We start from the raw sequence: 25,543 nt of genomic DNA, 5'->3' as shown, positions 1-25,543 counted from the left end.
AAACCATTTAGACCACAAACATCAACAGTCTGATTATAAATTAATGTACCCAAGTACTTTTCTCATGTGTAGCGACTAAACCAAACAGTCGCTGAGAGGCTGACGCTGGGTGGGTCCGGGTTTTGAATGACGCGCTCAAAAACCATAGAGCATAACGAAGTTTGTATTTTTGTAGTTTTTAATAATGGAAAATGAAGGTAATTAAATCCACTTGTAATATTATTATCAAAAATAGAAAAAACAAGGAATCAAGGGAAAAGCACAAAAGCGCATGTAGCGCAAAAAGCATATGAAGCGTATGAAGCGGTCGACAAAAAATACGGCAACCCAGCTCACCCCCCCTTCCATCTTACACAGGGAAAAAACCACAGGTGAGTTATAGTCAATTAATGTCACCGCCCACAACCATGTGACCCACCAGCTGATTACCTACACAATAACCTATAATCAAAAACAAATCTATATTCATTTAACATAAGAAAGACCACACTTAATTCATGGCACCTACATCATGCTTTTATAAAAAGTCTGTAGCTGCATACGAAACACTTACTGGTAGGTTGTCAGATTTGCGAAAGCCCTCATATATGGATCCATAACCTCCTGAAGCAAAGTAATATTCTTCCACATATTTGGCTTCAAATTTATCTGAACACAAAAAAACAAAAATGCAATGTTAGTTCATTTATTAGTGAAAATTATATTACTAAACATAAAGTAACAGTATAATCAAACAGAAAATTGTATTAAATCATCAGACCTTTATCGGTAATCAAGTCGTCCCTCTCAGTTTTCTCTGAGGAGGTTGGAATTTGTTTGGCGTCACTGGCACTGGAATCTGAAAATGACAAGAAAAGGGTTTTCTTATTGCAGAGCTTTTCTTTTTGTACACCTCTACTACCCCTTTGTGCTAAAACTTAGAGGCAAAACTGTATTCAAGTGTTTTTTAAATATGTATTTTTTTAAAAAAAATGGGCTGAGCATTTTAAGAAGCAATCTTAGGAAAGTTGAACCACAGACGGTTGCTTTGATTGTAACAACTAAAACATTTTAAGGTTCAGTAAGTTTAAATCAGTGTGAGTGCTTAGGAAATGTAAAAAAGGTTGATGAAAAATAGAGACATTCATTTGGTTGCAGTGTTTGCAGTTAAAGCAGACTTAAAAACAAAGACAAATCGTTTTTACGTTTTGAGATAGTCCATCCTTAATTTGTTATGAAAGTTTTATTTTTGATTTTTTTTTCTTCTTGTCCCTCGAGAAAACCATGGGGTCTGTGTCAAATTTTTTACCTTTTGGAGGAGTTTGCATCTTCTTTGACTCTATTGTTTCTTCTTCCTCTTTGTCTTCCTGTCTTTTTCTCTTTAGTGTTTTCACTGGGGTGCTGCTAGATGGTTGGGAAGGCTCAGATTCAGTAGGTTCCTGGTTTACATGTTTCTTCTTCTGTTTCTTCTTTCTGGGGAAAGGCTGCCTCTCAACATTTTTGGTTTGTACACCATCTGAAGATGTCTCATCTAGTCGGGCCATGCTAGTGCTAGACTCTGAAAATGGAAAAAAAAAACAACAACAAAAAAATAAAGCTTAATTACTATAGAATATTTCTTTTATATCTTCGCCGTTTACTGCTCGAGCTCACATAAAGTATGTCAATGTGTTGGGGGCTTTTATTTAAAAAGCTATATGAGTTGAGATGTTATCACAAAAACACAAAAACCAAACTTTAGCATTTTTACGAAGCAAACGTGTGACTTAAAGTTTTGCCGGGACTCTCATTTCCCAGTATATTTTGGATTGTCCATGGCAGAATCTTTGTCCGTGATCGTTTACTGTTTATTACACAAAAACTTGAGTAAATCAGAAAACCTTTCCCAAGTCTCAAAATATGTGCTTCACTTTAGAGCTCGAAGAATGTTATGGCTTAACCGTTTAGCTTAGCAACTTATAAAATGGGGCTCTCTGATATCAGTGATGTCACAGTCTGTTGCTAAGTAACACAGCATGTGACTTTGGCTACTTTTTAGTGTTTATGTTTAAACTGACACATTCTGAAAATCACTTCAGTGTAAAACCTTTTAGAAAATATGATTTTATACATATGTACTGTTGTGAAATGTACGTTAAAGGTTTGGACAGTTGGAAACCAGTGTTATAGTCTTAGACAGTTGATTGCTGTAATGAGCTTTGAGGCCCACAAACTTGCTCCTATGTCTTACAAAGTAGACTTAAAAATACCAGCGACTCAACTTTTGAGATGGTCTGGGAGGAGTGTGACATTATGGCAGTTTTTAATTTATTTTCTGGCCTTTAATTTCTTTTTGTAGCACTGTACTGTCAAACTATTATAGACATGTCCTCTAAAAATAAATTAGAATTGGATCTATTCTGTTCATGCTACAGGTTGTCGTGTTGTTTGGGGTCTGTGTCAGCTCATTTACCTTTCAGAGAAGTTTTCATCTTCTTTGGCTTTATTATTTCTCCTTCTTTGTTTTCCTTTCTTTTTTTCTTGAGTTTTCTCACTGGGGTGTTGTCTTGGTTGCTGGTAGATGGTTTTGTAGGCTCAGATTCAGGAGACTCAACTGGCCCAGGGAACGTCACTTTTTTCTTCCTTTTAGGACTGGTCTTCCTCTCAACTTCTTTGGAAAAGCAGGATGAGTTAAAATATTATCATAGCAACACAAAAACCAAACTTTAGCATTTTTACGAAGCAAACGTGTGACTAAAAGTTTTGCCGGGACTCTCATTTACCAGTATAGTTTGGATTGTCCATGGCAGAATCTTTGTGCGTGATCGTTCGCTGTTTATTACACAAAAACTTGAGTAAATCTGAAAATCTTTCCCTAGTCTCACAATACGTGCTTCACTCTAGAGCTCGAAGAATGTTATGGCTTAACCGTGTTGCTAAGCAACTTATAAAATGGGGCTCTCTGATATCAGTGATGTCACAGTCTGTTGCTAAGTTACACAGCATGTGACTTTAGCATTAGTTTACTTTTTGGTGTTTACATATGAATCGATACAATCTGAAAAATACTAAAACATTTGTGAAAATGTGGTTTTACAACATATCAATCAATCAATCAATTTATTATTTGTATAGCACTTATAAAAGCCAAGGCAACCAAAGTGCTTAACATAAAATCAACTAAAATCACAAACAATACGATGCAATAAAGAAACAATAGGAATAAAACAATAAAATCAATTGAACAATAAAAGCAATAAAACAATAAAAGAATAAGATTAATAAAATGAACAATGAACAAGCTGGCCCACTAGATATGCTCACTGGAGTTAAAAGCCTGAGTAAAAAGATGTGTTTTTAAAAGAGTCTTAAAATTACTGACAGTTCTGGCAGACCTCACAGAAAAAGGGAGAGCATTCCAGAGTTTAGGACCTGCAACTGAAAAGGCTCTGTCTCCCCGAGTCACAAGCCTATGTACATATGTACTGTATTTTTCAGACCCAGAGCTCCAACAAGTTATATTATGCATAAAGCATAAAAACTGTCATGAACATGATTTGACTACACTACCCATAATTCCAAGAGGAACGAAGCGGCAGGGGATTGGTCAGAGTGGTTGATAGGAAGCTTTTCTTGTGAACTGACTTTTAACTGTATATTTTCTTTATTAAAATGAATCCATTGAATACTTTAGTTTATTTCCAGCTGCAAAGTTTCAAATGTCCTAGAATGCATCACCCAGTCCACCAAACCCCTCACAATCGGAACTGCTTTTAACAGCCAATCAGAGGTTGTGGCTGTCCCGCTAGGCCAGTGCTTCTCAAATAGTGGGGCGCGCCCCCAGGGGGGGGCACGAAGCGATCCCAGGGGGGGCGCGCGGTGGTGGCGGTTTTAGGCACAGGTTTGTCCGGTGCGCAAATTTAACGTGGGGGCAGCGGTGACAGCGGCTCAGTGCTTGGAAAATAATCTGGTCCACTATTCGGTTCCTATTGTCTGTTCTGTCTGTCCGCGGCTGCGCGAGTGAGAACGAAAGGGGAGGGGTGGTGTGGGCCCTGTCTGCCAGGGGAATCGGGGCACGCGGACCACTGCTACCGCTGCCTGTTGCCCAAGATCACCGCTGCCCTTAGATTCCTAAGCTCATGCTAACAATGTCATTCTTTATGAACTATTGTAGACATTTTGATGACGTGTCTTTATTTTCCATCCATGTTTTCTTTGTCTGCCTGTGGTTTAGTTAGTGTCAGACAGACATAAAGACAGCAGGTAATGCAGGAAAACAGCTGCACTTTTATGAGATCAGAAATAAACAATCCGTCATTTAGAAAAAAAAAATCAGCACGTTTTTACCTATTTCTTCAGACTAAAAACGTTAAATATATTGGTGCTGCTGTGTTAATGTTTCAGATCAATTTAGATTTAATATTATTTATTGATTGAATTATTTTTTTCAGCATCAAATGGTTCAGTTGGTCAAAATGTTTCTAGTTTAAATAAGGAATGACAGATTTTTTTTATTTCAGGTACTTTCAGCTTCTTTTCTGTTTTAGACTAGAACAGGGTTTCTGTGGCTAAATAAAGTTAATATTTGTTGAAAGTGGATTTATTTTGCTTTTTTCTTTTGTTAGTGTTAAAAGATACAATTTTAGGTATACAAATTTTATAGATACTGACCTGATGTATTGTCACCGCGTGAGTGTGTCTGTGTGTGTGTGTGTGTGTGTGGGGGGGGGGGTTATGGGGGGGGGGGTCAGGGGGGGCGCGAAACATTTTCTTTTCCTAGGGGGGGCCTGGCAAAAAATAATTGAGAAGCACTGCGCTAGGCCCAGCAGCTCTCAGATCAGTTTCTGAGCACGTTTTTACGAGTCTTTTCACTTTAACCACGGAAAACGGCTCTTGCTGTTCTAGCAGAGCAAGCTGTGGAAGACCAGAGAGGCGTCACTATCGGGGTGTTAGCTATGGCAAATAACATCTCAGCGGCCATTTTGAGAGATGTAGCGCGGCTGAAATCCACGTGTTGAATCCACAACATTAGTGAAGAAATGTGTTCCTGTAGCTGTGATGCTGCACTGTAAACCCGAACAAGTTACCACAATTATTTTAAGTTGATTAACTTAAAAGTCAGATTTTTCCATATTATAAAAGATTTAATTGTGCTACTTGTATTTTTTGATAACAGTAAAATTAAAAGTGTTAATTTGTGCAAATCAAATATTGGCATTAAATATGACTAACATTTTCCTGTTAAGACAACTTAATTGTCATCAGTTACTATGACTCACCAGTTTCAAGTTTTCAAGCCACAGGAATAAGTTTGCATAATTTATCCACAACTTCATAATTTTATCTTAACAGAACTTAATCTTTATTAGTTACCTTCTTGTACAGGGGTCATAACATTTGAGTCAGTGAACTCAAAACCATGCATTTCAAAACTTAAATATTTTTAGGAAAATGATTGCCTAAAAAACAATGAGTAACGGTAACTTAAATAAAGCGCAATGTTATAAACATCTGCCTAACAAAATGATTTGCTAACTCTCTCCTGTGCAATGTTGAAATTAAAGAAAATTACGCTTAATAAAAACATCAAGACAGTGTGAACTTTGAGCCTACTGCCTGAACAATTGCAGAGTAGTGTAATATTTTTGAGGCATTAAGACAAAGGGAGAAAACTGATGCTTTATGCCTCCTTATTTCAACTAAGTTCTACATATGTATCATCAAGTCCTTTTGAGGGTCTGCAACCTGGGTGGTAGTTTACCACCTTCTAGACCAAGTTAAATCTTTTGAGTAAATTCAAATGTGTTGGTCAGTGTTTTGGGATATTTGAGGTGCATTGCATGGATGAGTCCAAACATTACCACGAAGGCATCACCGAATCTGGGGAAGCTGACCACTTCATCACAACAGAGATTTTTACAGGCTCGTAGTGCACTGGACTGATGGTCATTGATAACAGTAAGAAGCTCCACTGCGACACCATCAAGCTCTGGCTCATCAGACTAATCCGGAATTAATTTAAAATGAAGAAAAAGAGAAATGCCACTCATAATCTAATCAACAGAAAATATAGTGTATCTTTATTTAAGAGAGTCCTGTTAAAATCCAATATCTCTATAGTGATAAACAGAAAACACCTGTTCTACACACAAATCAATAAACTTACCAGAGAATCGAAATGCAGTGAAATAGACATATTAAGCTGAGGAACTAATACTGTTCAAGTTTGTCTTACTGAAGATCTTATCACAGGACATAATATGCCAATTCAGTTCCTATGTAGCGAAACCAAAGAAAACAGACCATTTCTGAAAACTGTATAGACTAAACAAAATGACGTTAGCATTTTGATGAACCATTTACATAATAAACAGTAGTATCTTCAATGCTCACTACATTGACAAATATAGACCACAATGCATTGCGTCTGAACAAGTTTTGCCAAAAGATTTATTTAAATGTATTTTTTAAATAAACAACCAATTTTTTTTAATCTTCAGAACACAGTGGATTCATAAAGAGTCGTCGTAAAACGCTAACATTAATTAGAAAGGGGTTGTCCAATGTCCACCAGGGGGCGCTTGGTCCTTCGGATAACTTGAACAGGTTCAGGGTTGAGGGATGGCTCGCCATCTTGTTTCATTCCGCACAGGATCTCGGAAATGAATCCGTTCCTTTCTTTCTTCGGCCTAACCTTATTATCCTATCATTCCAACATAAAATACACTTTAATAATCAAAACAAAAGACATGACAATCCGTAAAATTGATTTTAAAAAAATACGTTTTGTTTTTTTAAAGAACTATTTTAAGTTACGCAGCAGCATGGCGGGTGGAATGTCTGGGCGAAGCCTACAATAACGCGCCAAAACTTTTACAAACTTGACAAATGTAACATAAAACAACAAATATTCATTTGCAAATTAAACATTGTTGTTACATATCAAATGAATGCAAATACAAATGTACATATATTTTTTAACACTCAGGTCCCGTTCGATAAAGGAAAATTGTCTTGTTTTTTTCTTCTTCCAGGCAAAAACGGGTGGAAAATCAAAGCGCAACCTGACTTTGATAATTTCTCCTCTTGTTTTCTGCCTCATTTGGGAAACGTGCATATTTTGATGCTCCGCTACCATACACGAGAGCTCTCATATCTGCAACAACCCGATTGGCTGTTGCCGGTCACATGGATCATGTCAACTGCATACCTTTTCAAAATAAAAGAAAAAAAGGAAACCAAACAAAATGTGGTTTACCAGTTTGTTTTCTCTTCTTCAACATTTTTCTTCAAAAACAACAATAACATGAAATGACATTTTTAACAATTTCTAACAATTTTATATGTATCTATTTTTTCTGTTTTCTTTTTCTATTTTATATATTTATTATTTTAATTTTTAAATGTTTCTTTTCAAGAGTATTTTAACCTGGGTTATAATATGCTAAAGTATGCTTTTGAAAATTCCTGGGCTACCGCAAATTCAAATTCATTATATTTAACAAAATATACATTTTCAAACAAAATCTGCGAGTATGCCTCTCATGATATTTATAAAATACAGTTTTTTATAAATGTTCTATGAATTAATTTTTTCGCATTTATCCGCCATCTTCATTTCCGCTCCGTGAAAATATAGTCTGACTTCAAACCTGTCCGTGACTTCATGGAGGCACAGAACAGCTTGTTACCAGAATTTAGCATTGTAGCACCCGTGTGTAACGACACCACTGTCTCCAATTCAACACTTTCATGAAGCTTTCTGTTGCTGCTGTAAGTCCAGCAGGTTTATCCTCCAGTTCTTTCTGGATCCTGTTAAAATTATTGAGGGTATTTGACCTCCAATTTTAATCTCTTGCACCTGATGTAACACATTGCATATTCACCTTTACAGATTTCCAAACCTCGTGACTAAAGATTCGTGTCTATGTCTGCCGTTCCATCCTATTTCCACCTGGCCCAGTGACGTTTTTTTTTATCCGCCATTAGTGTGTTTAAGCAGGACAAAGTGCCTGTCCACATCACAGCCCTGTCTCCACCTACCTACTTTTTCTGTCAGTCACACTGTTATATGAAAGTATTCTAATTCTGTTTGAAGATGGTAGATGAAAGGAGAAGACCAGTCAGGGCTGTGCTTGGCATGACAGACCAAATTAGAGTGGCCAAACCTGGAGAGGAGGGTGTGAATAAAGGGAGAGAACCGTAAGGATGTTCCTGCCTGTCTGGATTAGGGGAGGAGAGAAGGTGGGTGAGGAGCAAGTGTCTGTGTCTCTCTTTATTAGGGGAAGGAGGGCGCAGCAAAGTGGGTGTGGAGAATGCTTGACTGTATTTGAAAGACAGTTGCAGGTTAGCTTTCTATTTGCAGTTTTGTTGAACATGTCACCCTGTAATGGTGATCCAGTGACAGACAGCTTGACATCGCCTGCTGAGGCAACACGGAGGGGATCGGACAGGCCATCAGAGCGCAAGGATAAACACCTCACTTCTCCAGTGTAGCCCAACTGCTCTGTACACACAGCTTGAATTTCAGGAAAAGGATTTCAAACTCATGATATATGGTGTCTCCCATTTGGCAGACATTTTTATCCAAAGCAAGCAGCAGAGTGAAATAGTGTGACTGAGCTGAATTTATTAATCATTCAATTAACTAAATGTTCCTTCTTGATACGACTCAGATGAATTGACTGTCAGTCTTTAATGCAATCCAATTCTCAGCACACCTCCAGAGAGATGCTGAGAACTTAACTACTTTGCAACTCCTTCATTTCTCTCACCCTGTCATCACCTTTCAGCTCCATTACTCACTGTTTTCTATTCTCCCCTTAAGCATTTTTTTTGTTCTTCCCCTCCTCACTAAACCGTTTTTCGGCAGCGATGGTTTGCTTATGTTTTCATCTGTCATGGCCGTCTGAGTCTTGTCAGATTCGACCCATCTCTGTGTCTTTTGGGTTGGCTGGTAAAGGCGGTCAGGGCAGCCGGTCGTATCAGACTATCAGGCCAGTTCAACCATAAATTACATACAGCTAACAAAGCGTGCTGCTGTAACTGTTTCATAGACAGTCAAAGTCACCCCGACCCATGGAATCGGGTTATAATCCTTACACACTCCATGACTGCAGACCAATGAAAATACCAGGGGAGGTCTTGCATGAGTTCAATAAGTCATTATCAATCGTCACGGAAAACAGCCCAACATCAAAAACAGGTGGTTGAAGGTGTTGCGGTTGAAGGCAGATGATGCCTTCATGTGTCTTCATGTCATGTATGACTTTAAAGAATCCATAAGCCTGAAAAATGGTCTCATTCATCCATTTATCCATTTCCTGCACTCACTTCAACTTTGTGAGACTATAGTGAGAGCTACGGTAGAATCTGTTCCACTGACACTTAAACATGTGAATGCTGGTTTTAATACAAAATAATGAAGATTAGAGCAGCATTTATTATAATTAACACAAAAATATGATCTAACTTATTTGTTTCTTCAAAAAAAATTTAAAAAATAATTTGGCGGCCTTTGTTTGGGTTTTAATTTGTACGTTTGAAAGATGATTGAAAAAGGCTACCAAGTCATGAGAAGTTTGATTAGACTTCATTTGATTTAGAGAAAATCTAAAAACTAAAGTAAAACTGAATCACTCTTGACTTCTTTCAGTAACTGCTATAGTTTTTATGATGGTGTGCATACAGCAAATGTAAGAAACAAAAAAGAAGAAAGATGTAGTATTTGTTGTATTATTATTATTCATTTTGCAAGCTTAGCTTTTTACTCCTAACAAAAATACTCAAATTGATGACAACAATTGATGTTACCCTGCAAATTTACTTAAAAACTCTCAACAGCCCACTTTGGAATAAACCAACATTGTTTTTGGAGTCCAAAGACAAATGATTTAGCTATTCTTTCACACAAATCCTGGTGTAGGTCATTTGGATCTTTGTTAAAGACGTGAAAGCGAGAAACTGATTTGTTTTTGTTGATCTCTCAGGTGAAAACAGAACAAAGACGAGTTTTTCAGAATCACCTGTAGCACTAAAAACATGTTAAATCAAGAGTTTAACCTCCAGTTACTATTGGCTGCCCTTTCCTTTGTGAGCCGTGATCTTACATTTTAAAGAAAACAAAATCCTCCAAATTCCAGCTTTGCATGGTGTATAAAACACGATTTAGGAATTATATTAAGTTCAAATGTATTTATTTTATTTTGAATGCAAATGTTTTTGTATATTTTATTCATTTTAAGGATTTGATTTATCTGTTTATGTAAATTTAAACCTTCAGTTTAGATTTTACTTTTCCCGATTTCACTAAAAGCACTTTTTTTTAAAAAAATTGGAAGTACTATTCGCATGTAGTGTTCCAACTACATGGCTGAGTGGTCAGTAGTTAGATTCCAGACATTGTTGAACTTTTTCTGTCTTGAACTAAAACTGATTTTTGATTAGAAGGTCAGTTCTTTGTGGTCTTGAGTGTTTGGAGAGTCCACAAACACTTTAAGATATTTGAATGTTCAAATGCTCACACATTTGTTTTCCCCCATATGTTTGCTGATAGACGTGGTGATAAGAAATGCCTATTTACAGCAAATTTACTATGTAAAGGAAAGAAAATTCTAAGCTTCTCTGAATAAGAGGGGCTGCACAGTGGTTAGCGCTCTTGCCAAACAGCAAAAAGGCTGGTTTCAATCTGGGCTGGGACATTTCTGTTTGGAGTTCTCATGTTCTTGTGCATGCGTGGGTTTTCTCCGGGAACTCCCGCTTCCTCCCACAGTTCAAAAACATGCTTCATATGTTAATTGGTGTCTCTAAATTGCTCCTAGTTGCGTGTGTGTGAGTGGTTATATGACCCTGCATTGCTCCGGCGAACGGTCCAGGGTGTACCCGCCTTCGCCCAACAATAGCTGGGGCGTTCTCCCGAAATGGATTAGGCAGGTTAAGAAGATGGACGGATGGAATAAAGTTATGTAAAGCTGCAGCAGTATGTTTGTTTATATTTCTAATGAAACGATTAAAAATATTCAGTTTTGGTTCTTCATAAAATTTGTAATGCGGGCTGTCTGAGACCATAGAAATTCCTCTGTCATATCCAAAAGCCATTCATTTTTAGGCATTAATCAGTGGCTAAATGTTATTGTTAAGTGATTGGAACCATCGGAAACATTTAATATGTACAAGTTTTTCAGCAGCTGGTGGTGCAGTAGTGTACATTGTTGGTGTGTGTTTAAGTGTTGCATGGAGACAGTACAGTGCTTCTCCCTCTCACTGTGTTGTCAGCTAATTGAGAGTGTGTTCAGTACTGCGGATCTGCCCTGGAGGTTGGTGTTAGCACAGACACACTGTAGCAGGACAAATGAGAATACACCCTACCATCTGCCCAGCAGAGACATTCCCTCGCCCTCACCTTGTTCCCTTACCCTTGTCTTTTCTTTCTTTCTTTACTCTTTCTGAAAAAAACATGTTCTTTTCTTTTGTTTTTTCGTTTATCACCCAGCACTACTTCTTTAGAAACTTTTTTTTCTCTCAAATCTTTCCAAGCGTTCCACACTGTGCATTTCTTCTACTCATTATTTTCTGCTGCTTTTCTCTCCGGATCCTAAGTAAGCACATGAGGGGGGGGTGGTATTGTGACGCCACGCTCAGTCATGTTCAGGTGTAACTGTACTGTGACCACAGACTTTACAGTGTGCTCCGAGGGTGTGATCCATAGGGGATGACATTGAAGGTGACCCCTGGCTGGTAACCTTGGAGACCAACTTTATTAAAATGAATTTGAGTTGAGGGGCCATCCTGACAGCAGCATAATTACATCGCAGTGCATCAGCACTAATTTATGCAGCCTGCATTCAGCCGGTCAGGAGTGCTGAGATGGGGTCAGCATGGACAGAGAGGAACACACTCACGCTCTCACCAGAAGATATTAGGATGCATGGACTACCTTGCACGCACATGCACACAGACAAGGATGACATCATTGTTACATTGAAACAGGTAAACCTTTGTTTTTCATTTCAAAGATGGATCATGTCAGTCATAATCATTGCTGTGAATTCTCAGTGCAAAAGATGCCCTCAGAAGGATTTTTGTGTTTATGTATTATGTACACAGGCAAAGATCCTGGACTACCTGTCATTATTTTATTTTTTTTGTTAAGTCGAGCAGAGAGGTATTTGGTCATTGACTTTAAAGTTTGAAATGTTAAGTAGAAGAAATCCAATTATTAATCAAGAACCAAATATATCCAACAGGTCTTAAGTTCTTCTTTTGAATATTTTTTTTTCTTTGTAGTTGTTTTGGAAAACTTCTTCACTGTAATTATGCAGATTGGAATTTTTGTTTTTGTTTTTGTGGTCTCAGGATCAGTAAGCACAGACTGAGATTTCTTTGTTAAAAATAGGGTAAGGTTAAATCAAAGCCATTAGTTACACAACCAGTAAAGGGCGGCTGTGGTGCAGCGGTAGGGCTGTCGACCCATGATCGTAAAATTGCAGGTTCGATTCCCGCCTTGCACGCCCATGTGTCGAAGTGTCCTTGGGCAAGACACTGAACCCCACCTTGCCTCTGGTGGGAGGTTGGCGCCAGTGTTTGGCAGTGGACCACCAGTGTGTGAATGTGTGTGTGCATGGGACTGTGACTGTAAAGTGCTTTGGGCCTTCGAAAGACGGTAGAAAGTGCTATGTAAGTATACACCTTTTACCATAAATCTACAACTAATAAAATACAGATTGAGTCAAACCTTTAGAATGGATTTATTGGGACAAGAACGATACATCAAGATTTCATCACTTGTTGATATCTTTCTAATATTAGTAGTAGTAAAAGAAAAAGTGTAGAAAACTGTAGTGAGAGCACCCATGTTGATGTTTTCGAGACAGTGGCTCTGAGAAGGAAACAGGAGGCAGAGCTGAAGATGTTGAGGTTCTGTTTGGGACTGACGAGGATGGATAGGATCAGGAATGAATTCATCAGATTCATAGGGGTGGCCAACCCTGGTCCTCAAGAGCCTCGACCCTGCCTGTCTTCCAGCTCTCCCTGGACTGCTTGATGCTGATAACCTAAATAAGGTGTGTTCAGTCAATCAGGATGTGGAATCACTTGAGTCAGCTAATCAACAGCAAGCTGGTGAGGGAGAGCTGGAAAACCGGCAGGGTTGAGGCTCTTGAGGACCAGGGTTGGCCACCCCTGCATCAGAGGAATAGCTCATGTTAGATGTTTTGGAGATTGATGCATGGATTGAGATGGTTTGGACACACTAAGAGGAGGGACAGTGATTATGTAGATAAAAGGATTTGGAGGTGGGAGCCACCACAAATAAGGCCTAGGGGAAGACCAAAGAGGAGGTTCATGGATGCAGTATGAAGGATATCAGGGTGGTTTGTGTGAACCAGAAGAATGCAGATGTTAGGGTGATATGGAAGCTGATGATTCACCGTCATGACCCCTAAAGCAAGTTAGTAAATCTTTATTTATATAGCACTATTTACAGAGAGCGACTCACAAAGTACTTCACAATGTTAAAAAAAAGAGAAAAAATAAAATAAATAATATAAAATATGTCTATTTTATATTATTGGGTAAAACCAATAATATACACTCTGGTATTTAAGTAAAACATAAGTAAAGGATTAAAAAAAAGCAGCCGAAAGACAGAGAAGAACGAAGTAAAGAGTACCTAAGTAAGCTATAAATACCCAAACTCAAAGTCCAATTCTTCTTACACTGGTCCAAAGGATAAAAAGCTGTTTTTGTTTGTTTGTTTTTGTTTTTTTTTATAACAAAACCTTGCATTTATGCCAGTAATTTATAGTTTCTTGTTTCTCTGTTAAAACACAAATGTGGAAAGAATACTGATACTTTTAAAAGTTGATACGAACAAGTGCCAATCACGTGTTTGGATAAATGTTTGATCCATTACTGAATAAAGCATAAACCGGAAAAAAAAGAGGTGTTAAAATATAAAAGTCCATCACAAAAATATTGGAGATTTATCATGAACACAATGTTGTTTGTAGAATTCTTTAATCTTGTGGGGGTTTTTTCTATCCGACCACAAGCTTGTTTGTTTTCTGTACTTTCTCTCCTCAATCATCAGTAGTTGGTAACAGAGGAACAGGTAGAGGAGGAAGTTTAGTGCTGGAGATGAGAGACGTGGAAGTAACTGACATCACTGCTGCAGTTGTGACCAAAGGCTCTCTAATCTTTCTCATTAGCCGGTCTCTTCGACTCGTAATGTTACTGCTAGCCGCTCTCCTATGACATGCACCTGAGATAGATTGACAGTGTGAATGAGACAGAATGCTTTCCCTGTGTGTATGTGTGAGCATAATGACAGTTCAGCTAGTTGCTCTCCTGTGAAAGTGACAAGTTCCTGCCAAATTAATATCATTACTATCAGAGTTTAATGGGCCAGTGCTGCCTACTTATTTAAAACCGAACATCCTTCTCTCTCGACCTCCACCACGCAGAAGGGGGTGGCGGGAGAATGACTAACTGAGCAGTAGAAGTGATGTGAAAGGGATTTTTTTTCAGCCACATTGAGTGGGATGGATGAAACGAAGAAGATGAAGTTAGGGAGACATTAAGCCAGAAAAAATATAACGGTTACCTCAACTGTAATAACTGTAAATATTTTTACTTCAGCTTAATCTTCCCTTTTGTAAAATTCATAGGATTAGATTTCATTCAGAGTTTATTTTCCTCTCTGTTTCAGACCTTTGTCTAAAAATATGCTTTCCTCTTTGCTTTGTGAGGTAAAATATGGCATTCCTTTGTGGGACAATGACTCCTCCCAGTTCTTGTGTTGAATTCTGATATTGAATTCTGTTCTCAATAATTGTCACTGCTAAGCCCGTGTTTGCTGTCGGAGTGATGGTCTCAATTTAACATAACAAAAAGCCAAACAGCACTGGCTTTGTGTTCCTTGTGTTTGGAGGCTGCAGCCTTCTCTCGTTGGAGGAGGAGACCTTCTTGGAGGCTGCTGGGATACGTTTGGTTCTCTGGTGTTTTTTGACTTTCATATTTTGCGCGTTGCACCTCTGTGGTCATTGTCTTTCTTTTGGTCCCATTTGCGGCACTTTAGAGGAAGTGTGTGTACGATAGAAGCAGTCTGTCGGGGCGTCATTCTTCACTCAGGCTCAGCACTGCGATAATGAGTTGATTTGGAGATGCACTCTGTGGGCTGTCAGGAAATGTAGTCACACCCACAGTCATGTTTGGACGTCTGCGTATATTTACACGGACTGTGTACATGTGGAAATAACTATTGCATATTACACCATAAGTGTGTGTGTGTGTGTGTGTGTGGTTTTTCCAATAAGCACACACCTGACTGCGTGAGGGAGAGATTTTGAGTGTGTGAATATGTCAGGCTGCCGCAGGAGACCAATTAGCTGGTGCATCAGTGAGGAGGTGAGCATACACACACCTGTGTGTGGCCCTATTACACCAGCTCATCACACACTCATATAGCGACACACAGACAGCATTTCTATGCTCATAATAGAAATATACTGACACTTACAGTACGTTGACCATATGGAATAATGACTTCACCGTGTCAAACTGTCAGCCGTGAGTCACCAGCCTGCCTTATTTCAACTACATGTTACTAACTTAACAAACTTTTGTGATTTATAGGTTATCTTGCTGCTACTGAATGGTTGTCATTAGCTATATGTACTTTACTACTCAACATTCCCTCAGCTTAAACTGCACTGCTTGTAGCATTCATACACAGGTATCGTGCACTGATGCAATTAGGTGAGAGTGAAAAGGAAGATCACAGCCTATAAATCAGCCGGGCCTCTTCATGTATAATTCAGATCTTTTATGGTGGGCTGTACACCCATATGGACATCCTAAAGGAGGACTAAGGCCATTTCCAACCAGAGAAAAGCCCTTTTAAAAGCTAATCCCTGAGCCAGAGTCGCACACTTTTTACTGTTCCTTTTTAATGAATAGGTCTCCAATAAGGCTTTTTATTGTCTTAGCATATGTTGCTTTTATTAGGGGAAAATAATTAGGCTGTGCACATCACTTCGGAAGTCCTTTCAGAAGATAAAAATGAGATAGTTTCACAGTCGTTGCGCAAGTCCTTCCGACTCCCTGTCGTTTTCCCCTTGGATGCCCTGTGTCCTGTCTCCTTCTCCTTCATCTCTGCTTTGTTTCTCGTATTCTTTTCCTTTGTCTCTCCTATCTTTTTTTAAATTTGTCCCTCCTCCTCCAGTCCTTTGAATCCTTTCCACTTCTTTCCCCACATCTTTTTCCATTGTTCTCTTGAATGCAGGGGCAGTAAATGTATGCAGCAAAGTCACGTCGAACTACACATCCACACACGTGCACACGCACGTACAAACAGATGAACAATCACAGCGTGACAGGAGGCCGTTGATGACTGACACTGATCTTATCTGGTGCAAATGTGGTAAAGAGTCGTCCGCAGAGAGAGTGGGACAGAACTTGTGCAGGGGAATGGAGGTTTGGTTCCGCTATGTTGTCTTCCTGTCATTCCTGTACTGTGTATTCAGAGCAATAGACTGTACCGTAGCATACTCTCTGTTTCTTTCTTTCTCCGTTTTCTTATCCCCCACTACATCACTGTGTTTGCTTTTGAGAGAAAAAAAGACTGACAACAGGGCTCCTCTGTGATCAAGGACTCCAGGGAAAAAGATCCATTTACCTCCAAGATGTCATACTATAACCGTTTACCCGTGAGACCTCAGTTACAGAAACCATGTATGCCCGGTCCAGTAATTTATGGGGCCGGAGGGGGATGGGGCTGTAGGCGAATAAGGATCTGTAGATGGCTGATGGAAAAGAAGGGGCTGAGCCAGAAAGCAAGGCAGACAGACAGAGAGATTGAGGTGGAATGATGAAGGAAGGGATGGAGAAGCAGGGAGGGTGGAGGTTGATCCTTCAGTCCTGCCTTTAATGCCCCCCGGGGGAGTGTGCTGCCCGTAGGTGAGTATTAGCCATCAGTCCATGGGCTAATGGTCGGTACAAAACATACTTTACTTACTACCGTACATACAGACGACCAAATGCGAAATCTCTAGAGACCCATGATGGTGTTTTTATTTTTTTTAGGAACATTTAAATCAAACTGTTCCAGGGGTAAATAAGGCTGCAGAAGCTGTGTTGGTTCTTATCTGCAAATACTTTTCTCTGGTTACATTTGCAGCACATTATTAAATTACTGAGGGAAAAAAAGGGGTTTTGGATTCATACTTAAACTCCTGATCTGCAAATGAGAGAAGGAGACCATAAAGCTCTACTGCAGGGAAGAGCAAACTTTTTGACTCGTGGGCCACAAAGGGTTCTAAAATTTGACTGTAGGGAGCAGATGCATGCAGTGCTTTGGTAATCCACCACATTACAGCAATAAACAACATAGAATCTGGAAAATAACACAACTCAATTTTGATAGGCAATTATTTATATTTTAAAGCAGAACATTTTGGAATTTAATTCTTAAAACTGTGACTGTTGTTCTCATTTCAGTGCCGATTGCGTAGCAATGGGTTGTTGTCCCTTACGCGCATCAACCCCCTTCTAATTTAGAGAAATGCTGCGTTCGTGTGGTGTTGGAATGATCGGGAAAATGTCTGTCCGACTGTACGAAAAACAACAAATTGTCCGACATTACATGAAAGCAGAATGACTTTGAGCAGCTAAATAAAGATGAATTTATATGTAGTGCACCATCTCTGGGGAGACACTAGAATTACAGGAAAAATAAAACATTAATAAGGACTATCAATGTAATTTGCTTTATTCCCCCCTTATTTGCAGGGGTGACTTTATGTGTTGCACTGGAGGAAAAAAAAACATAACAAAGTAAAAAGAATAATGCAAGAAAAATAATTTTATTGAGAAAGTTTTTTTAATAGCAAAACAATCTTAGTTTGGAAAAAGAAGTCTTAGTGTCTATAATTTTTTTCCTTAAATAAGAATTCTTTGTAAGACCATTTTCTTTACCCCTCACAGATTTGTTTGATTACTGGAAGAAAATCTGCACATGGGGTTGGAATATTTTTATGTTCTTCTAAGAGGCCTGTTTTTGTAGTGTGGAAAAATTCAGTGAAGGTCCTCAAGAGTGTGACTGTTTGTCAGCGTTCACACAATGACTGAAGTGCAGTAACTCACTCAGATTGGTCAACCATAAATTTGAGGGCTTGGAAAAACAGTGAGAAATTAGCACAAAACGTAGTAAACTGCTTGGTCCATATGTTTCACCTCATGAGGAAAAGGCTAAACATCTGCATGAACGCCAAATGCAAATATTTCAAAACTGGTGACTTTTAAGATATGAGTTGATTATTTTGCAATAGTAAGAAACCCTTTATAGTATGACTACATTTTCTTTGCATTTCATAGCATTTTCTGTCAAGCACTTATAGTTGCATTGTTATTGAAGAGCTCATTATGAAAAGCTTTTTGGATATTCTGTGCATTCATCCTTAGATGCCAGTACAACAACTGTTTTGTTCAATTAGAAAAGTATTTGCTACAGACTTTGAAAATTCTGCTTGCAATGTTTATTAAAATGAATTTTCAGATTCTTTATACCACTGGGCCTACCCCCCAAGCATAGGCCCTCCAAAAAATGTTTGAATATTCCAGAATGCAGGAAACTTTATCTTTACTAAAACATAAAAAACACATGCCAGTTAAAGTAATAGTTTATTTTAGGTAATAGAATTATCTAAATTAAATTAGGTCAATAAATGTTGGCAAAAAATATCTTTTGAAGTAAACCTGAAACAGTTTTTTAATGAAACTAGGAATGTTTATTTTTGCTTAAACAAATTTGATGAGATTATTTTTCTTGTAAAAGAGAAAATAAAACTAGATTTTTCAGAAACATGCATATTCCTGGGGGTTAGCGTAGGGTTGCTCTCTAAAGTGTATGTTGAAGTGTTTGAGCTGTTAATCTTTGTGCATTTTGCTTGAATGGTCAAACAAAATAGAGAAGACAGCTTGTTTATCTAAAAGGACCGGATTACCCAGAATTCCAGCTGGGGTGAAGCACACTCAGCTGAGCTGTCAGATATTCGTGAGGTCAAATAAAGACCCCCACTTTCTTTTTTTTCTCTTCTATTTCCCCAAATAAAGCACCAAAACAGAACAAATTTGCTTTCAATGATTATTTATTAAATGTAAAATATCTTTAGCACAGATTAAAAATCAGACACCTCCATCTATTTTAAACATCACAGGTTGAAGGGAAAAAAAACATTCCTTAAACGAAATCACAATTGATTTGGAGTCCCATTTAGAGGATAGTGACTCCTTGTTGCTGGGCAGAGGGCTGAGGCAAAAGCTGCACTACTCCTGACCCCTTTACCAAGCATACAAGCCGGAAAATACTGTTCCAAATACATGCTGTAGCTTTATTACACCAAATGGTAAAAAAACGAATTTTCACCAAATGTGTTTACAGTTACGGCATTGTACTGTTAATGGAAGGACAACAAAAAGTATGCAGTTATTTAAATGTGATAAAATAGTTATAGAATTGTCTCTTCTAGAATCTGCTCCTCTGTTAATGACAAATATCTAAGTTAAAGTTGAAAAGAAAAAATCAAAAACAAATCTAAAAAAAAGAGCTAAAACCAGTTCACTTGAAAGCATGTAGGCATGCCGTCATGATCAGCGGTAAATAGTGGGAGTCTACTTCTCAAATTGTGTCTGAGGCCTAAAAAAATAACAGTTTTCGTACCGCTGCTGAACTGGAGCGCCATCGCAGAGGTCAGCTGGTAAATGCCACCCTTTCTCTGCCTCAACCCTCGCTGCTGTACAACTGCCAACTGACAACAACTGACACAGATGGTGAGCAGAAACACAGGACAGGCAAAGGAAGAGAACCACCCACAGGAGAAAGAAAACAGGAAGACTCTACACACACCGTCCAAGAGAGGATATTGCCAGACAATATAATGAACTCATTTATTTTAACCTTTTTATTTATATATATTTTTTTCTCTTTTTTTCTACTTTTTTGTTTTTTTTAGGACATGCCATATGTGAATTTGGGTAATATAAAAGTACCTGAAAGAATTGCTAGGTTTTCAGCATGCATAGGTTTTAGTATATACAGGATTCTTTTTTTTTTCTATGTACAGGCCAAAAACAGACTGCTCTACAGTACTGACGTATTTACACACAGGTCAGAGGAAGTGGTGGATGCTGTAACTACAGATGTGAGGCTGAAGGATCACATGCATAGGGTCAGAAAAAGCTCTAACAGCTGACGGCAACTTGGATGTTAAGAGACACAGAACAAAACACGGCAAAAGTGACATTACAGCTGGTTCATGAAAAAAACAAAACAAAACATCTTCCTGAATAGGTTTTCTTTTTTTGCTCTTAAATACATTTGTAACAACCAGTTATTGCGCAACACTGTACAAGGACATTTCTATTGCAAATCCATCAGGCTCTTGGATTATGTGTCAGTATTGGAAGACTTGGATCTGGTCCCAGAGCTGTTACAAGACTTCAACGTTGAACCCCATTTCCACGTAGACGGCTTACCAAAAATCAGTTTATTGCTGAACAGATTTAATCAATATTAGAATTTTGGTTAGTTATTGATAAGATACACAAAAGAAAACAAACTTGCTTTTTAAGTCTACTATTTGGCTTGTCATATTGCTTTGATCTTTTTACCATAATTTACCAAAGAGTCATTTATGGGTTTGTAGATGTAATTAGTTTACCTCCTCTGTCCTTGTGGTGGGGCTGGTTAATTGTTAGGGAATGTCTAAAATATTTTCTAAGTTACTGAAACCATCCTTCAGAATTTTTAAGCCCTTAATCTCCTCACTCTGAACATTGATGATACTCCTTCTTTCACATCTTTTGAAAGAAATGTTCTCACATTGCTGAGACGTAATTTACAACTAAATGTTTGGCTCTGAACATTTACTATCCATATTATTGTGGTAGTTTTGATTTTAAGCATCTGTAAGAGGAAGAGTTTGCTGCTCCCCCTCTCCGTTTCTTTGTCCCACAATACCTTGCACACGTCTTTCCTTCCATCTGCAAGCGCACACACTATGATAAATGGCTGTGGTGGGTGGCTGAGCATGTTAATGTCTAATCCCATCAGCTTTATCTTTTACGCAGGTCACAAGGTCAAGTGGTAGGGAGGATAAGCTAAACACCAACAAGATAGTACAAACAGTCTATGTTGTACTTCATCTGCCACTAGCTGGGCTGCTGCAGCCAGAGAACAAGCTGCAGCACGGACTTGGGTTTTCTGAAGCATTTTAGGGAGATTCAAGTCACACAAGTTTAGATTTGAAGCCTGAAAGTTATCATCCTGTTTTTGAATTTGTAGGAAGGTAATTGTACAGAAACTGCTCTGAGAGTCAAGTTCAAAGGCTTCAGTGAGTCAGGGCATAGAAATCTTCAGTGAGGTCTAAAAGGCGCCTTGGCTTTCAGGCGAGCTAAATCAGATGTTGTAAGTGAGGGGAGATGACTTGGTGGCGGCGCGTGTGAACCTGCAACTCAGAGACACTGCTTGGCATTTGTCTGTTTTTGATATGGTGACATGTGACGTGGATGAAGTTATCGCCTCACTGGCAGGTGAGACAGGCAGCAGTGCACAGAGAGATGCTGCTGTTTCATCTGCTGTTTACCAGTCCTCTCATCAGGCTGCACATCAAACGCGCTCAGTCTGCTGTGCCAGCGTTAACACATCAGGGTTAACCGGGGTGGAACTTTACTGGAAGTTGTGTGTGTGAAGCTAAAAAGCGCATTCCTTGAAATCTCCTATGCTTTTTTTTTTAAAATCTTTTCATTGCATATGCATTTTGTTAATATAAATGTCTTAGACCTCAGTAGATCTTTGCACTGTACAGCTGCTTTGGGAATCTGTTCAAACAGTTGGCTTGCTATACGCCTCTGTTATATACTCATAAGTATATTTGTGTGCCTTCAGTGTGGTTGCCTATTGCACATATGGGCTTGTCTGAGTGTGTGCCGGTGCTCCGTGTGAAACTCTCATCACTCTCATCATGAGATAAAGAGGCAAGTCATTTTGTACAGCTGTATAGAAGTTGTCTCAAGCCCCTGGAGTTTGCGGGGAAGCTGTCACAGCAGCTTTTCGTCAGAGCTGCAACATGAAAGATGGCTCTTTGAGCAGTCGGGTTATGTGCCTAATTCTCTCTGATGCGTTTATTCTGCCGCTTTCTCGTCTTTCATTTTCAAATGTCACAGGAATGGCACTCTAAGAATATCCCCTGCTAATTACTGACCAACAGCTTAGCAGGTTTTGTGGAAATACTGTTGAACAGCGTCTCAAAATGAACTTGTGTTCCAGGTTGAGCTTTTACTCAGAAAAGAAGCCAGGCTGGTTCTGCATGTGTAAAAACAAAAAGTTTTCTTTTAAAACAGAAGTAACTAACTTAACTAACTTGTACTTGCATCACTTTCCAAAACTTAAATACAGCTATAAAAGCCTCGGTGAATCCCTGTACATATAAAGAAAATCTTTATACTCGTTGCCATGGCCATAAAACCTCTATTATGTACATAAAAGCTGTGTCTTCTCGGTGATCCAGACAGGAGCTGGTGTGGTTTCACCTTTTCCAGTGAGTTGGGCCTTCACACAGTTCGGGGCAGCCAAAGGTCCTTTGCAAACCAGGCAGAGTAATACATAAATAAATAAATAAATATATGTATATAAATATATGTACAGGAGAGGGTCACGCTTTTCCCATGTTAATATGAGCCAGTCATCATGGGCCGCATGGATTTAAGTGAGACAGCGTGTGCTTAAATCTTCTCCACCCCTGTGGCCGCTCAGCCCTGCTGTCTCTTTTTGTGTGTCTGTATTTGTGTCACATGAAGGACAAAGGGGGTGTTTTTGGCATCCAGTTTGTCCTCTCTGGACAGGACACCTCCTAGTGTCTGTGTGTGAGTTTCCATTTTTTGACATTTTTTTTCCTGCTTCCTCCTGCAGGGTGACGCCATTGAGTTGTCTCAGTGCCACAACGTGTCCTCTCACTGTGTCTCTGTTCTCCACAGCAACAAGGTGCGGCCACCACGGTGTACTGCGCAGTGGCTCAGGAGCTGGAGGGGTTAGGCGGCATGTACTTCAACAACTGCTTCCGCTGCCAGCCCTCCAACCAGGCCCAGGATCCGAGCAGCGCCGCCAGCCTGTGGGAGCTCAGCGAGCGCCTGGTGGCGGAGAGGTCAGCGGGGATACAAGCCCTCTAAACTGGCAGACGAGAAAGAGGAAGGAGAGGAGGACGGGTGCAGGCCAAAACAGGAATCAAAGAGGAAGTAGTTGACTTGAGATGAAGTTAATCAAAGACTCTGACTGGACTGTACAAAAGCTGCCAAACGACAAAAGTCCATCCAGATGTGTCACATCATCACGGGGCTAAAACACACTTCAGAAAGTACAGGAGTGGGTTTTTATTTCCAAAAGAATAAAAGTTTTGTGGTATTTTACAATGGAAAGTGGGGACGTGTTCAGCTTTATTTTTTGTTTCGATAATGATAGAGGGTTTCCTAGAGAGCATAGAATTGATCAGATTTAGACATAGGTGCACTATAATTAGTTTTCCCTGTAAATTTCTGGGTAATAAGTGTTCACCTCCTTATTGTTGTCAAGATTTTCCTTTGGGGTTAGTGAGAGAGAAGGGTGGTTAATCACTTTGCTAAAACCTTTGGGGCAAGAAGAAAAAAATGAATGGGTGGGCATGTGACACCTGTGGATATATAAACACACTAGAAGTATGATTCTTATGAATATCTACATTATTTTGCAATAATTCATTTTCTCGGTTTTTTGTACAAGATTTACAAATTCCTGATTTCGAGGGGTGTGCTGAAGGGACATCATAAATTTTCCTTTCGCTTTTTGCAAAGTAAAGGTTTGATGATCTGCACTTTGTCAAGTCTCAGAAGTATTTATGCAATGGTGTTTGTCCATTTGTATAGAGATGGTTGCAAGTCTTATTTACAGTCCAGGTTCTTCAAATTCTCTCTGTCTGTTGTTTCACCAGGGTGGTACATTTTTGTTTTTTTATGTCCTTTTTTCTTCCTTTTTTGTTTTTCCTTTTTTATGATGACGATCAGCTCTTGGCTCGGAATTCAGGTTTGTCAGAGGTTGGATGTCCAGAAAACCCCAGCGAGGATGGGCTGCGTTTGAGACGTTGTGCTTTTTGGCAGTCTGGGTGTCGCAGGTTGTTCAAGAATCCTCATTCCAGCTTCATGATCTGTAAATAGGAGCAGAGAAAAAAGGAACATTGAATAAATCTCTAGTGTACAAACATTAGTGAAATCTTTGTTTACTCATTTGCAGGCGTATTGAAGGGGATGCTGGTGTAAGAAGCAGACAAAGACAGTTTTTTTTAAACGTGTAACAACCAAAAAATATAAAATGGTTTAATAAAAACTGATTTGACCTTTTTTCACCCCAGAGACTGTTTTATGTTTTTATTCTAGAAGGACAGATGCATTTGATGACCCTACATATGCTATTAAAAAAAAAACTCAAATAACATTCTGCTTGTGTTTCTCCACATAAAGCCAAACCCAAGCTATACTTTGAAGTCATTTCTCCTCTTTTTGTTTGTTTGTGTGTTCAGTAATATTTTGTCCTCCCTGGTAGAGAAAGGTTAAAAAAAACGTATTGAAAGGCAGGGAATGTGAATAATGCAGTGCAGTGCACAGAAAACTCATGCTTGTGTGTTGTAATCTGCAGTACAGATGTCTTATGGTTTGCTTTTCCCACTATGGGACACACGTGGAGCAGACGAACAGCACAAATCCACACACTCAGCATCTGTCAGGTTCACAGTGAGAAACTTCGTACTGTCCAGACAATTTTCTTTCAGCGTTTGATGTCAGAATCAATTACAGATTGCAAAACTTTTAGCAAAATCTTCATCCTCCTTTTGAAATATTTTACAGACTGAATAAAAACCCACAGCAGCGTGACACACTAAATGACTTCAGTGAGATGAATAAAGATTTAGTTTTACAGCTGTTAGAGTATTCAGAACAATACCAGCTATATCTTGCCGCTGTCTGTGGTGCTGATCAAAGTCCAGCTTGATCCTGTTTTTTCCCCTTTTTTTTTCTTTATTTCTTTTCTCAGAGATCCAGCTCATGGATCTGGCTCACTTCACAAAATTTGTCAATCAGTTACAGAATGCAGTGTAATCTGGTGTGTGAAGCGAGCAGGCTGCCGAGCCTCATTTTGAGCTTCTGTAAAAATGACACCGTCTTCTTCCCCAGAGTCTACTGGGTTCATATTGAAACAGATGGATCTTACAGTGTGTACTGCACATCAGCTGTTAAGTTACCCCTCTGACTGTGCTTAGACCCCATGTGTTACTTTTATTCTGATAGTCAGCCCTGCTGTCTTTTTTGGAGTCTTTAAATGATTAATTGGATTTTCCGCCCCATCTAAAGACTGATTTTAGACCTGTGACTTCTGGAACCCCCCCTACACACACACATACACACACAACTCTGGCTCGGTGGTCTAACCTGGAGATAAATTAATCATAAGAATAATGTAAACTCTTTGTGACTATTTATCAGGAAACCAATGGTGCTGATTAAT

At 39.0% G+C, this 25,543-nt stretch overlaps 2 protein-coding genes across 5 annotated transcripts in view; one reads left to right on the top strand and one right to left on the bottom strand.

The window, feature by feature from the left end:
* wwox (WW domain containing oxidoreductase) overlaps positions 1-24,360 on the top strand; it is a 161,989-nt gene extending 137,629 nt beyond the window's left edge. The window contains exon 9 of the mRNA XM_004070065.4: positions 22,990-24,360. Within this exon, the coding sequence (XP_004070113.1) occupies positions 22,990-23,181 (192 nt within the window). The 3' untranslated portion in view covers positions 23,182-24,360. The remainder of the gene's footprint in view (positions 1-22,989) is intronic.
* The window catches only part of LOC105354240 (transcription factor Maf), a 70,670-nt gene that overhangs the window by 3,477 nt on the left and 41,650 nt on the right, over positions 1-25,543 (bottom strand). Inside the window, exons 1-5 of one of the 4 annotated variants that reach the window (XR_002290325.2) lie at positions 2,742-3,030; positions 2,432-2,629; positions 1,289-1,537; positions 761-838; positions 554-648 (exon numbers count right to left, since the gene is read on the bottom strand). The gene's annotated coding sequence lies outside the window, so the exon portion shown is untranslated. Of the gene's footprint in view, positions 1-553; positions 649-760; positions 839-1,288; positions 1,538-2,431; positions 2,630-2,741; positions 3,031-24,036; positions 24,189-25,543 lie in introns of those variants that run through there. The other 3 variants (XR_002290326.2, XM_020703686.2, XM_004069693.4) reach the window with 3 other exon arrangements.

Source organism: Oryzias latipes, chromosome 6, assembly GCF_002234675.1.
Source record: "Oryzias latipes chromosome 6, ASM223467v1".
NCBI lineage: Eukaryota > Metazoa > Chordata > Actinopteri > Beloniformes > Adrianichthyidae > Oryzias > Oryzias latipes.
Note: the sequence above shows the minus strand (reverse complement) of the source record. Positions and strands in the feature narration are given on the sequence as shown.